The sequence below is a fragment of the Oncorhynchus tshawytscha genome, linkage group LG01 (genome assembly GCF_018296145.1).
Source record: "Oncorhynchus tshawytscha isolate Ot180627B linkage group LG01, Otsh_v2.0, whole genome shotgun sequence".
Taxonomy (NCBI): domain Eukaryota; kingdom Metazoa; phylum Chordata; class Actinopteri; order Salmoniformes; family Salmonidae; genus Oncorhynchus; species Oncorhynchus tshawytscha.
In genome coordinates this window covers 38,613,352-38,628,128 of record NC_056429.1, presented here as the reverse complement: position 1 = coordinate 38,628,128, position 14,777 = coordinate 38,613,352, and the positions used below count along the sequence as shown (strand labels likewise).

General features: G+C 43.8%; 1 protein-coding gene across 3 annotated transcripts in view; it reads left to right on the top strand.

Moving 5' to 3' along the window:
* LOC112250485 (N(G),N(G)-dimethylarginine dimethylaminohydrolase 1) overlaps positions 1 to 14,777 on the top strand; it is a 127,839-nt gene that overhangs the window by 96,212 nt on the left and 16,850 nt on the right. For all 3 annotated transcript variants that reach the window (XM_024420695.2, XM_024420688.2, XM_024420681.2), the window contains exon 4: positions 4,178 to 4,297. In XM_024420695.2, the coding sequence (XP_024276463.1) occupies positions 4,178 to 4,297 (120 nt within the window). The remainder of the gene's footprint in view (positions 1 to 4,177; positions 4,298 to 14,777) is intronic.

The window sequence follows — 14,777 nt, the reverse complement described above, 5'->3', positions numbered from 1 at the left end:
ATTCAGTTGTGCAACTGACTAGGTATCACCATTCCTGTTCCCTTTCTCATTCTTAATACACACGGGAAACTGTGTGACACACTCAAACCGGTGTGCCTGGCACCTACTACCATATCCCATTCAAAGGCACTTAAATATGTTGTCATGCCCATTAACCCTTTGAATGGCACACATGCACAATCCATGTCTCAAGGCTTAAAAGTCCTTCTTTAACCTGTCTCCTCCCCTTCATCTACACTGATTGAAGTGGATTTGATAAGTGACATCAATAAGGGATCATAGCTTTCACCTGGAACCACCTGGTCAGTCTATGTCATGGAAAGAGCAGGTGTTCCTAATGTGTTGTACACTCATTGAATATTGAAAAAACATTCCGTGCCTTAAAAGTACACCTTGGAGAACATCAATCCACTATCAGACATCAAAATATCACCTCGCAAGTTGCGAGACATTTTATAGCACAAAGGCACTATTAATGAATGACTTGGTGTGGCGGTCGCAAAAAAGCTTATCCATCATGCAGAGGATATACAATTTTAAATTCCGTATCACCACACGGTTTAAACAAAGAACTAGATTTCACCTCCTTCCTGTAGGCCAAATTTAGACTCATACAAAAACACTGTCCATATCATATTTTGCATATAATTTATGAGTTATCCCCACATATTTATGAACAAACAAATGTCCTTTATGGTTAGCTATCTCATAAACAAGACACCTAAGGCAAATGATTCATGCCTGATACCCCCAGTAGCCCTTTGTGTCTGCTCCCATACCCTAACATTCTTTGTGATTGTTACTTGTCTATAGGTAGACCATAGAGTGACGGTTATTATAGTAAACTAGTACGGAAACGAATCATGAAAAAAAACAATGAATTAACAAACCTTCTTGAAAATCTAAAACTATATTGGAACTATTATCTTTGACCCTGAAACGAAATAAAAATAAAAACCCATCATGAATTATGTTCACTTTTAGTTTTTTTCCCTAGAAATCTAATGGGGTTGTCAATAGGATCGAATGGGGTTGTCAATAGGATCGAATGGGGTTATCAATAGGATCTAATGGAGGAATCAATAGGATCTAATGTGGGAATCAATAGAATCTAATGGGGTTATCAATAGAATCTAATGGGGTTATCAATAGAATTTTCAAACTTTTGGGGGTGGGGGTTCAAGCTACTGAATCTGGTGGGTAAATGCAGCCAGGAGATAGATGTAACGATATTCATAGGTGGAAGAAGGTGAAGAGGACCAAGGTGCAGCGTGGTACGTATTCATGGTAAATTGAATAAAGAAACTGAACACTAGAACAAAAAAAAACAAAGCGGAACAAACAAAACAGTTCTGTCTGGTGCAGACACACAAAGACAGAAAACAACTACCCACAACTCAAGGGCGAAAACAGGCTGCCTAAGTATGGTTCTCAATCAGAGACAACAATTGACAGCTGCCTCTGATTGGGAACCATACCAGGCCAAACATATAGAATTACAAACATAGAACAAAACATAGAATGCCCACCCTAACTCACGCCCTGACCAACCTAAAACGGAGACATAAAAAAAGGAACTAAGGTCAGGTCGTGACAATAGCGATGTTTCAAGTAGGGCTAGCTTTTGCATCACTATCACTAGCTATCACTAGCTATCACTAGCTATCACTAGCTATCACTAGCTATCACTAGCTATCACTAGCTATCACTAGCTATCAATAGCTACCAGTGAAAAAAAATCAGGTAGGTAGCTAACTTGATTATTCTTACATATACTACATTTGTCATTTGAATAACGATTTAGCCTAGTTATTGTCAAAATGACAAAAACAGTAGGCCATTTCAGTCAACTAAATGCCCTTTCTTTTCAGTCATATTTTAGCCACATCACATTTGCATTGCCTCAGTAACCTACAGTAAACATCACTGACTTTCATGTGCACAAAAATACAGGAAACATCAACAAAGTGTCTTAATAGGGCGTTGGGCCAATACGAGCCAGAACAGCTTCAATGGACCTTTGCATAGATTCAGCATAGTGTCTAGAACTCACTTGGAAGGATGTGACACCATTATTTCACAAGAAATTCCATAATTTGGTGGTTTCTTGATGGAAAACTGGAGCAGGTGCCGCTCCAGAATCTCCCATAAGTGTTCAAATCGGGTTGAGATCTGGTGACTGAGACGGCCAAGGCATATGGTTTACATCATTTTCATGCTTATCAAACCATTCAGTGACCCATCGTGCCCTGTGGATGGGGGCATTGCCATCCTATGGGGGCATAGCCATGGTAGCCAAAATAATTGCCTGCCTAGCATTTTATACATGACCCTAAGCATGATGGAATGTTAATTGCTTAATTAACTCAGGAACCACACCTGTGTGGAGCATCTGCTTTCAAAATACTTTGTATCACTAATTTACTCAAGCGTTTATTTTAGCAGTTACCTGTACATAGCCTTGTACTACCAACATATTTTTCTGCATAACATCCTATCGCATGATTCTCTCCCGAACAAACAAACTGGCAGAAGAACACATTACACTGTATCAGATTTTTTTTAATAGCACACCCCTTGACAGGGCTCCAGATTAGTGTGAGCAACTTTTTCAGTTGGTGGCACCAGCCCATAATTTGGTCACACTAGTTTGTTTTCCCGGTGAGACGCAATATATTTTTTATCATTCACTCTATAAAGTGCTTTAGACTGTATACTAGACTACTGTGATGGTAGGAAACCAAATAAATAAGTTGTTCATCTAACATGTTCAAGCAGGAATGCATTGTTCAAAATATTTTTTGTGCAGCCTAATCCAGTGATTGTCATGAAATGTGAGTTGTCAATAGGGTGTTGTTCTATTTGACTGTTAAGATAGGGCTCCAGGAGGACAAGGAAGAGCTGGGAATGAGGAGGAAAGGACAATAGTGGAAGTGCATAAAGATGGCGGCCCCCATGCACTTACCAAAAATGCCTCATTTGCTGTACTGTACATTGCTCTCCTTTACTTTGTGTGTAGTCAGTAGCACAATATACATGATCCCAATTCTAGCTCCAAGACGGCGGCAATTCGAACCTAAAAAGTACTAATTTATTGGCACGTTGAAACATGTTGTACGTTGTAGTTTAAAAACTCAGTGGATAGTGGTAAAACAAACATTCCGACTGTCAGGAAATGCTGTTCCTTCAGAGAGGATCGATTTGCTTTGATCTAGGCCTACTGTTAAAGTGGCACACCACTCTCCCTTTTACCTCATTTAACACCTCAATAGGTGGTCCAAGTAAGTCATGACACACTTAATGTGGACCAGGCCAGAGAAACAGGGGCAGAAATGATGTGGCAGATATCGGTCGGATGACAAAGCAGAGTGAATTGACACTCCATATAACATGTCCATTCCTGCCTCAGTGAACCTGGGATTCCAACCCATATCACAACACAACATACTCCAGATGCTAATTAATAGCCCACCAGAACCCCTGTTACCATGGGGTAGATATGGTATGACAGACCAAAGTAGGATGACACCACATCATCAGTCGCTCTCTGAGCAGTAGCAGTAGTCTGGTCCTCCAGAAACAAACCATGGAACAGGGAGCTCTAGACTAGAACTATAGCCATGGGTTAGATGAGACAGAACAGAGCAGGATGACACTCAACATCAACAGTCTCTGTCTGAGCAGCAGCCAGGCGGCCGTATAGGAGTGTCTGGCACGCGAGGCCAGAGAAACACGCAGCTCCCAGTAAAAACTAGCCTCTGCCAAGTCCCCAAAAAGTCCTCCTACTCCACATTTACTGGATTGGTTGAACAGTGTGGAAGAGAACCTCCCGACAGCTTCTTCTCGTCGAGACCAGTATATAGGGGATCTAATGTCAAGCGTTTAATTTACGCCTGCTAGTTTAGGTTTTTACAGACTAAGGGGAGGGGCCAGTGGCCTGGGGCTCTGGTGACCTCAGAATCTCAACCAATCAGTGGCCTGGGGCTTTAGGGACCTCATCTCTAAGACTCTCAACCAATGCCGGTTCAGTTACCTTTCCCACTGGGACCTGTCTAGTCCAATGATGTTAGGGCTTGCATGTTTGCAGGACTATGCTGTGTAATCCAATAGGTTTGTTGTGTGTTTGCAAGACTATGTCCACGGTCCCTGTAATGCAGTAGGGTTGTTGTGTTTGCAGGACTATGCCGTGTCCACTGTCCCTGTCACTGATGGCCTACACCTGAAGAGCTTTTGCAGCATGGGAGGACCAGGCCTCATCGTGATTGGCACCAGCGAACCGGCTCAGAAAGCCCTGAAGGTATCAGTCACCATTGAGTGCATGGGTCATGCAAGATAGGTCTATGTTCAGAGGACAGAGTTGGACTTACTTTCTTACTTTCCTTTGCAGCATCTTGTAAATTATGTTTAGATTAATACATGTTTAATAGCGTTTGCAGAAAACATAACTGAAATAAAACTCCTATCTCATCCCAATAGATTTTCTTCAAGTTCAATTTGTGGTGGTCATTCTCATACAAGCAAAAAATTATTAAAACAGTACCGTGCTTAATTGCTTTCTCTTTTCAAGAGCTATTTCAAGTTACCCATAATCATAAGTCAATGTTTATAAGTCCAGGTAGCAGATAATGGACCCTATCAGTTTATGTAGTTGGTGCTGTATATTAACTAATGGGTTCTAACTTGAAACATTTTTGTCAGTTTACAATTTTACAATGTATGCTCGTCGTATTTAAAAACACAAAGACCAGGCTCTGTCGCAGCCGGCTGCGACCGGGAGGTCCATGGGGCGACGCACAATTGGCCAAGCGTCGTCCGGGTTAGGGAGGGTTGGGCCGGTAGGGATCTCCTTGTTTCATCGCGCACTAGTGACTCCTGTGGCGGGGTCGCGAGGTGTACGGTGTTTCCTCTGACACATTGGTGCTGCTGGCTTCCGGGTTGGATGCGAGCTGTGTTAAGAAGCAGTGCGGCTTGGTTGGGTTGTGTTTCGGAGGGCGCATGGCTCTCGACCTTCGTGGCAATGAGACAAGACAGTAATTACTAACAATTGGATACCATGAAATTGGGGAGAATTTTTTTATTTTTTTAAATAAAAAAACACAAACACTGCTGGATATCCCAGATGCCAAGATCAGTGGAGGAACATATTCCTTGTTGCCCACTGTACGTGGTAAACTGTAAGTGGCACTTCACTTTTTAATATGGAACATGGCTGAAATAATTTTTCTACAATATTCTTAAGACACAATTACAGTCTTTATGGAATAAAAATCTAATTTCTTTCAATTATATGTGGAAATCAATGACGTACAGTGACTTCAGAAAGTATTCACACCCCTTCACTTTTTCCACATTTTATTGTTACAGCCTGAATTTAAAATTTTATAAATCGCTGGCCCACATAATGTCAAAGTGGGATTGTGTTTTTTGAAGGAAAAAATCGAATTAAAAATGAAAAGCTGAAATGCCTTGAGTCAATAAGTAGTCAACCCCTTTGTTATGGTACACCTAAATAAGTTCAGGAGTGAACGTTTGCTTAACAAGTCTCATTATACGTTGCATGGACTCACTCTTTATGCAATAACAGTGTTTAACATGATTTTTGTTATGACTACCTCATCTATGTACCCCACACATACATACAATTATCTGTAAGGTTCTTTAGTCGAGTAGTGAGTTTTAAATACAGATTCAACCACAAAAACCTGGGAGGTTTTCCAATGCCTCGCACAGAAGGGCACCTAAATCAGATATTGAACATCCATTTGAGCATGGTGAATTGATTAATTATGGTGACATCAAAACAGTTGGAATTTAATGGCTGTGATAAGAGACAACTGAAAATGGATCAACAACATTGTAGTTACTCCACAATACTAACCTAATTGACAGAGTGAAAATAATAAACATATTCCAAAACATGTATCCTGTTTGCAACAAGGCAATATTCAAGTAATACTGCAAAAAATGTGGAAAAGCAAATAACATTTTGTCCTGAATACAAAGTGTTATGTTTGGGGAAAGCCCAATACAACACATTACTGAGAAATACTCTCCATATTTTCAAGCATATATAGTGGTGGTTGAATCATGTTATGGGTATGCATGTAATTGTTAAAAATGATTAAAAAAAGAACAAGGAAAATCCTAGAGGAAAACCTGGTTCAGTCTGCTTTCCACCAGACACTGGGAGATGAATTCACCTTTCAGCAGGACAATAACCTAAAACACACTTACCAAGAAGACACTGGATGTTCCTGAGTGGCAGAGTTACAGTTTTGACTTAAATCTACTTGAAAATCTATGGCAATACCTGAAAAAGGTTGTCTAGTAATGATCAACTACCAGGTGTGAAAAGCTCTTAGAGACCTACCTTGAAAGACTCGCAGCTGTAATCGCTGCCAAAGCTGCTTTTGCAATGTATTGACTCAGGGGTGTGAATACTTATGTAAATTAGATATTTCTGTAATTAATTTTCAATAAATTTGCAAAAATTTCTAAAAACATGTTTTCACTTTGTCATTATGGGATATTGTGTGTAGATTGTTGAATTCAGGCTGTAACAACAAACTGTGGGATAAGTTAAAGTGTATGAAAGCTTTCTGAAGGCATTGTATATAAACCCTGGATAGCCTACGGTATGTCTTGGCCAATAAGAGCCTTTGAAGCCACCGAGCTGCCATTATCCTACTCCTCCTTTGATTAATGGAAGTGAATCAGGGAAAAATGATATCTCCACATTAAAATAGCCAATTTGTCAACAATGCCACAATGTGCGCCAGCCAGCACCAATTCGAGGGATGTGGGAAGACATTTCATATGCAAGTATCTAAAATTTAGTTTTTGGTCTATTTTGAGAGTCAGACTGCTCCTGACAGCTTCTGGTACTCTGTAACCATAGCAACACAAGCATGCAAATGTCTGTGCATGCTAGCTAGCGACCCCTTAAAATTAGTGGAGTCGGCTATTTCAGCATCACCCGTTGCTGACAGGCATATGAAATTGAGCAGACAGCCATGCAATCTCCATAGGTAAACATTGGCAGTAGGGTGTCCTTAATGAAGAGCTCAGTGACTTTCAACGTGGCACCGTTATAGGATGCAACCTTTCCAACAAGTCAGTTTGTCAAATTTCTGCCCTGCTAGAGCTGCCCCAGTCAACTTTTAGTGCTTTTATTGTGAAGTGGAAACATCCAGGAGCAACAACAGCTCAGCCGCAAAGTGATAGGCCACACAAGCTCACAGAACAGGACCACAGAGGGCTGAAAAAAATGATCTGTCCTCGGTTGCAACACTCACTACCGAGTTCCAAACTGCCTCTGGAAGCAAAGTCCACAAGAACTGTTCGTCGGGAGCTTCATGAAATGTGTTTCCATGGCCGAGTAGCCGCACACAAGCCTAAGATCACCATACGCAATGCCAAGCGTTGACTGTAGTGGTGTAAAGCTCACCGCCATTGGACTCTGGAGCAGAGTAAACGCATTCTCTGGAGTGATGAATCACTCTTCACCATCTGGCAGTCCGACAGACAAATCTGTTTTCGGCGGATGCCAGGAGAACGCTACCTGCCTGAATTCATAGTGCCAACTGTAAAAGTTTGGTGGAGGAGGAATAATGGTCTGGGGCTGTTTTTCATGGTTTGGGCTAGGCCCCTTAGTTCCGGTGAAGGGAAATCTTAGCGCTACAGCATACAATGAGATTCTAGATGATTCTGTGCTTCCAACTTTGCGGCAACAGTTTGGGGAAGGCCTTTTCCTTTCTCAGCATGACAATGCCCCAGTGCACAAAGCAAGGTCCATACAGAAATGGTTTGTTGAGATCGGTGTAGAAGACCTCGACTGGCATGCAAAGAGCAATGACCTCAACCCCATCGAACACATATTATAAAAACAGCACATTTTTCTCTCTGCACCATGGCAAAATGTGTTGCAATGCAGTGAGTTGGTTGAATTTATAGATTTTTTTTAATGCCCCGGGGCCTCAAATGCGGTCGTCTCGCCAAGCAGGTGTGTGTGCTCCATTGTCTGACGTGTCACATTCTGTTTCGTGTCTCTACCTCGTACTGTGTATTGACACAGAGTTGCGTGTCAGGCGTGTGTGTACACTACACTACAGTCTGTGATTTGGAGTGGTGTGTGCATGCCAGTGTCCTGCTTTGATAAACAGGGCCATCTGGCATCATTGAAGCATAAGATAAGAATTCTTCTGGGGACTCCTCAATATGCACAAGGACTTAATTAACTTGATGCTAAACACTTTAGATAATATTATTAGGCATTACACTCACTGGACAGTTTATTAGGTACACCCATCTAGTACCGGGTTGGAACCCCCTTTGCCTCCAGAGCAGTCTGAATTCATCGTGGCCAAATCCTGACTCTGCCATCAGCATGACGCAACAGGAACCAGCAAGGTATTCCACTCCTTAATTGTCCAGTGTTGGTGATCGCGTGCCCACTGTAGCCGCATCTTCTTGTTTTTAGCTGACAGGAGTGGAACCCGGTGTGATCATCTGCTGCAATATCCCATTCGTGACAAGGACTGATGAGTTGTACGTTCCGAGATGCTGTTCTGCACACCACTGTTGTACTGCGCCGCTATCGGCCTGCTTGGGGCCCCAGATAGCATATGATAGCAAAATGTGCAGAATTGCAGGAAATTTGCTTTAAAACGGCAACATTTTCTCTCAGCCTCATGGCAAAATGTGTAGAATAGCAGAAAATATGTTTTAAAACTGCTAAATGTTCTCAGCCTTGTGGCATAATGTGAGCCAAAGCATGATATGAGCTATGAAAATAGCATTTAAACATTTTTTTTCCATGGCAAAAAGTATAGAATTGCAGGATATTTGCTTTTAAAACGGCATCATTTGCTCTTACCTAGCCTCATGACAAAATGTGTAGAATAGCATTATAATACAGAAAATTATACTCTTTGGCAAAATGTGTTGAAATACAGTAAGTTAGCTGACTCCTTTTTTTAAATGCCCCTGGGCCCCAAATGCGGTAGTCCCGCCAAGAAGGTGTATGTTCTCTCGTCTCTCCTGGATTTCAAAACGTGTCACATTCTGTTTCGTGTCTGTACTGTTTTCCCGTTTTATGACACAGAGTTGCCTGCCAGGCGTGTTCACACTACACTTACCCCAAATCCTGACTCTGCCATCAGCATGACACGACAAGAAGCGGCGAGGTTCCTCCACTCAAATCGAATTTTAGTTGTCACATACACATGGTTAGCGGATGTTAATGCGAGCGTAGCGAAATGCTTGTGTTTCTGGTTCCGACAGTGCAGTAATGCCTAACAAGTAATCTAACAAAATCAAAACCACTACCTTATACAAACACAATGTAAGGGATGGAATAAAAATATGTACATATTTATTTGTTTTTATTTCACCTTTATTTAACCAGGTAGGCTAGTTGAGAACAAGTTCTCATTTGCAACTGCGACCTGGCCAAGATAAAGCAAAGCAGTTTGACACATACAACAACACAGAGTTACACATGGAATAAACAAAACAAATCAAATCAAATCAAATTTTATTTGTCACATACACATGGTTAGCAGATGTTAATGCGAGTGTAGCGAAATGCTTGTGCTTCTAGTTCCGACAATGCAGTAATAACGAGCAAGTAATCTAACTAACAATTCCAAAAAAACTACTGTCTTATACACAGTGTAAGGGGATAAAGAATATGTACATAAGGATATATGAATGAGTGATGGTACAGAGCAGCATAGGCAAGATACAGTAGATGATATCGAGTACAGTATATACATATGAGATAAGTATGTAAACCAAGTGGCATAGTTAAAGTGGCTAGTGATACATGTATTACATAAGGATGCAGTCGATGATATAGAGTACATTATCAACGTATGCATATGAGATGAACAATGTAGGGTAAGTAACATTATATCAGGTAGCATTGTTTAAAGTGGCTAGTGATATATTTACATCATTTCCCATCAATTCCCATGATTAAAGTGGCTGGAGTAGAGTCAGTGTCATTGACAGTGTGTTGGCAGTAGCCACTCAATGTTAGTGGTGGCTGTTTAACAGTCTGATGGCCTTGAGATAGAAGCTGTTTTTCAGTCTCTCGGTCCCAGCTTTGATGCACCTGTACTGACCTCGCCTTCTGGATGACAGCGGGGTGAACAGGCAGTGGCTCGGGTGGTTGATGTCCTTGATGATCTTTATGGCCTTCCTGTAGCATCGGGTGGTGTAGGTGTCCTGGAGGGCAGGTAGTTTGCCCCGGTGATGCGTTGTGCAGACCTCACTACCCTCTGGAGAGCCTTACGGTTGAGGGCGGTGCAGTTGCCATACCAGGCGGTGATACAGCCCGCCAGGATGCTCTCGATTGTGCATCTGTAGAAGTTTGTGAGTGCTTTTGGTGACAAGCCGAATTTCTTCAGCCTCCTGAGGTTGAAGAGGCGCTGCTGCGCCTTCCTCACGATGCTGTCTGTGTGAGTGGACCAATTCAGTTTGTCTGTGATGTGTATGCCGAGGAACTTAAAACTTGCTACCCTCTCCACTACTGTTCCATCGATGTGGATGGGGGTGTTCCCTCTGCTGTTTCCTGAAGTCCACAATCATCTCCTTAGTTTTGTTGACGTTGAGTGTGAGGTTATTTTCCTGACACCACACTCCGAGGGCCCTCACCTCCTCCCTGTAGGCCGTCTCGTCGTTGTTGGTAATCAAGCCTACCACTGTTGTGTCGTCCGCAAACTTGATGATTGAGTTGGAGGCGTGCATGGCCACGCAGTCGTGGGTGAACAGGGAGTACAGGAGAGGGCTCAGAACGCACCCTTGTGGGGCCCCAGTGTTGAGGATCAGCGGGGAGGAGATGTTGTTGCCTACCCTCACCACCTGGGGGCGGCCCGTCAGGAAGTCCAGTACCCAGTTGCACAGGGCGGGGTCGAGACCCAGGATCTCGAGCTTGATGACGAGCTTGGAGGGTACTATGGTGTTGAATGCCGAGCTGTAGTCGATGAACAGCATTCTCACATAGGTATTCCTCTTGTCCAGATGGGTTAGGGCAGTGTGCAGTGTGGTTGAGATTGCATCGTCTGTGGACCTATTTGGGCGGTAAGCAAATTGGAGTGGGTCAAGGGTGTCAGGTAGGGTGGAGGTGATATGGTCCTTGACTAGTCTCTCAAAGCACTTCATGATGACGGATGTGAGTGCTACGGGGCGGTAGTCGTTTAGCTCAGTTACCTTAGCTTTCTTGGGAACAGGAACAATGGTGGCCCTCTTGAAGCATGTGGGAACAGCAGACTGGTATAGGGATTGATTGAATATGTCCGTAAACACACCGGCCAGCTGGTCTGCGCATGCTCTGAGGGCGCGGCTGGGGATGCCGTCTGGGCCTGCAGCCTTGCGAGGGTTAACACGTTTAAATGTCTTACTCACTTCGGCTGCAGTGAAGGAGAGACCGCATGTTTCCGTTGCAGGCCGTGTCAGTGGCACTGTATTGTCCTCAAAGCGGGCAAAAAGTTATTTAGTCTGCCTGGGAGCAAGACATCCTGGTCCGTGACTGGGCTGGGTTTCTTCCTGTAGTCCGTGATTGACTGTAGACCCTGCCACATGCCTCTTGTGTCTGAGCCGTTGAATTGAGATTCTACTTTGTCTCTGTACTGGCGCTTAGCTTGTTTGATAGCCTTGCGGAGGGAATAGCTGCACTGTTTGTATTCAGTCATGTTACCAGACACCTTGCCCTGATTAAAAGCAGTGGTTCGTGCCTTCAGTTTCACACGAATGCTGCCATCAATCACCACGGTTTCTGGTTAGGGAATGTTTTAATCGTTGCTATGGGAACGACATCTTCAACGCACGTTCTAATGAACTCGCACACCGTATCAGCGTATTCGTCAATGTTGTTGTCTGACGCAATACGAAACATCTCCCAGTCCACGTGATGGAAGCAGTCTTGGAGTGTGGAGTCAGCTTGGTCGGACCAGCGTTGGACAAACCTCAGCGTGGGAGCTTCTTGTTTTAGTTTCTGTCTGTAGGCAGGGATCAACAAAATGGAGTCGTGGTCAGCTTTTCCGAAAGGGGGCGGGGCAGGGCCTTATATGCGTCGCGGAAGTTAGAGTAACAATGATCCAGGGTCTTTCCACCCCTGGTTGCGCAATCGATATGCTGATAAAATTTAGGGAGTCTTGTTTTCAGATTAGCCTTGTTAAAATCCCCAGCTACAATGAATGCAGCCTCCGGATAAATCGTTTCCAGTTTGCAGAGAGTTAAATAAAGTTCGTTCAGAGCCATCGATGTGTCTGCTTGGGGGGGGATATATACGGCTGTGATTATAATCGAAGAGAATTCTCTTGGTAGATAATGCGGTCTACATTTGATTGTGAGGAATTCTAAATCAGGTGAACAGAAGGATTTGAGTTCCTGTATGTTTCTTTCATCACACCATGTCACGTTGGCCATAAGGCATACGCCCCCGCCCGTCTTCTTACCAGAAAGATGTTTGTTTCTGTCGGCGCGATGCGTGGAGAAACCCGCTGGCTGCACCGCTTCGGATTGCGTCTCTCCAGTTAGCCATGTTTCCGTGAAGCAGAGAACGTTACAGTCTCTGATGTCCCTCTGAAATGCTACCCTTGCTCGGATTTCATCAACCTTGTTGTCAAGAGACTGGACATTGGCAAGAAGAATGCTAGGGAGTGGTGCACGATGTGCCCGTCTCCGGAGTCTGACCAGAAGTCCGCTTCGTTTCCCTCTTTTTCTGAGTCGTTTTTTTTTTGGTCGCTGCATGTGATCCACTCGGTTACACTGGTTGTAAGGCAGAACACAGGATCCGCATCGCGAAAAACATATTCTTGGTCGTACTGATGGTGAGTTGACGCTGATCTTATATTCAGTAGTTCTTCTCGGCTGTATGTAATGAAACCTAAGATGACCTGGGGTACTAGTGTAAGAAATAACAAGTACATAGTCCATAATACAGTAGAACAAAAGAAAACAAAAAGTCTATATACAGTGAGTGCAAATAAGGTAAGATAAGGGAGTTAAGGCAATAAATAAGCCATGGTGGCAAAGTAATTACAATATAGCAATTAAAAACTGGAATGGTAGATGTGCAGAAGATGAATGTGCAAGTAGAGATACTGGGGTGCAAAGGAGCAAGATAAATAAATAAATAACCGTATGGGGATGAGGTAGGTAGATAGATGGGCTATGTACAGGTGCAGTGATCTGTGAGCTGCTCTGACAGCTGGTGCTTAAAGCTAGTGAGGGAGATATGAGTCTCCAGCTTCAGAGATTTTTGCAGTTCGTTCCAGTCATTGGCAGCAGAGAACTGGAAGGAAAGACGACCAAAGGAGGAATTAGCTTTGGGGGTGACCAGTGAAATATACCTGCTGGAGCACGTGCTACGAGTGGGTGCTGCTATGGTGACCAGTGAGCTGAGATAAGGCAGGGCTTTACCAAGCAGAGACTTGTAGATAGCCAGTGGGTTTGGCGATGCGTATGAAGCGAGGGCCAACCAACGAGAGCGTACAGGTCGCAATGGTGGGGAGTGTATGGGGTTTTGGTGACACTGTGGCACTGTGATAGACTGCATCCAGTTTGTTGAGTAGAGTGTTGGAGGCTATTTTATATATGATATCACCGAAGTCGAGGATCGGTAGGATGGTCAGTTTTACGAGGGTATGTTTGGCAGCATGAGTGAAGGATGCTTTGTTGCGATATAGGAAGCCAATTCTAGGTTTAATTTTGGATTGGAGATGCTTAATGTGAGTCTGGAAGGAGAGTTTACAGTCTAACCAGACACCTAGGTATTTGTAGTTGTCCACATATTCTAAGTCAGAGCCGTCCAGAGTAGTGATGCTGGACAGGCGAGCAGGTGCGGCAGTAATCGGTTGAATAGCATGCATTTAGTTTTCCCTGCGTTTAAGAGCAGTTGGAGGCCACGGAAGGAGAGTTGTATGGCATTGAAGCTCGTCTGGAGGTTAGTTAACACAGTGTCCAAAGAGGGGCCAGAAGTATACAGAATGCTGTCGTCTGCGTAGAGGTGTACCAGAGAATCACCAGCAGCAAGAGCAACATCATTGATGTATACAGAGAGGAGAGTTGGCCCAAGGATTGAACCCTGTGGCACCCCCATAGAGACAGCCAGAGGTCCGGACAACAGGCCCTCTGATTTGACACACTGGACTCTATCAGAGAAGTAGTTGGTAAACCAGGCGAGGCAATCACCACATGCCAATAAGAATGTGGTGATTGACAGAGTCGAAAGCCTTGGCCAGGTCGATGAATACGGCTGCACAGTAGTGTCTCTTATCGATGGTGGTTATGATGTCGTCTAGGACCTTGAGCGTGGCTCATTTAATTGTCCAGTGTTGGTGATCGGGAGCCGCTTCTTGTTTTTAGCTGATAGGAGTGGAACCCGTTGTGGTCGTCTGCTGCAATAGCCCATCCGTGACAAGGACTGATGAGTTATACGTTCCAAGCCTTTCTGCACACCGCTTTACTGCGTCGTTATTTGCATTGTTAGCTTGAACGATTCTTGCCATTCTCCTTCGACGTCTCATTAACGAGCTGTTTTCGCCCACAGGACTGCCGCTGACTTGATGTATTTTGTTTGCCGCACCACTCTCAGTAAACCAAATAAACTGTTGTGTGTGAAAAGCCCAGAAGGCCGTCTGTTTCTGAGATACTGGAACCGACGGTCATAGCACGCTCAAAGTCGCGTAGGTCACTTGTTTTGCCCATTCTAACGTTCAATCGAACAGTAACCGAATGCCTCGATGCCTGTCTGCCTGCTTTATATAAGC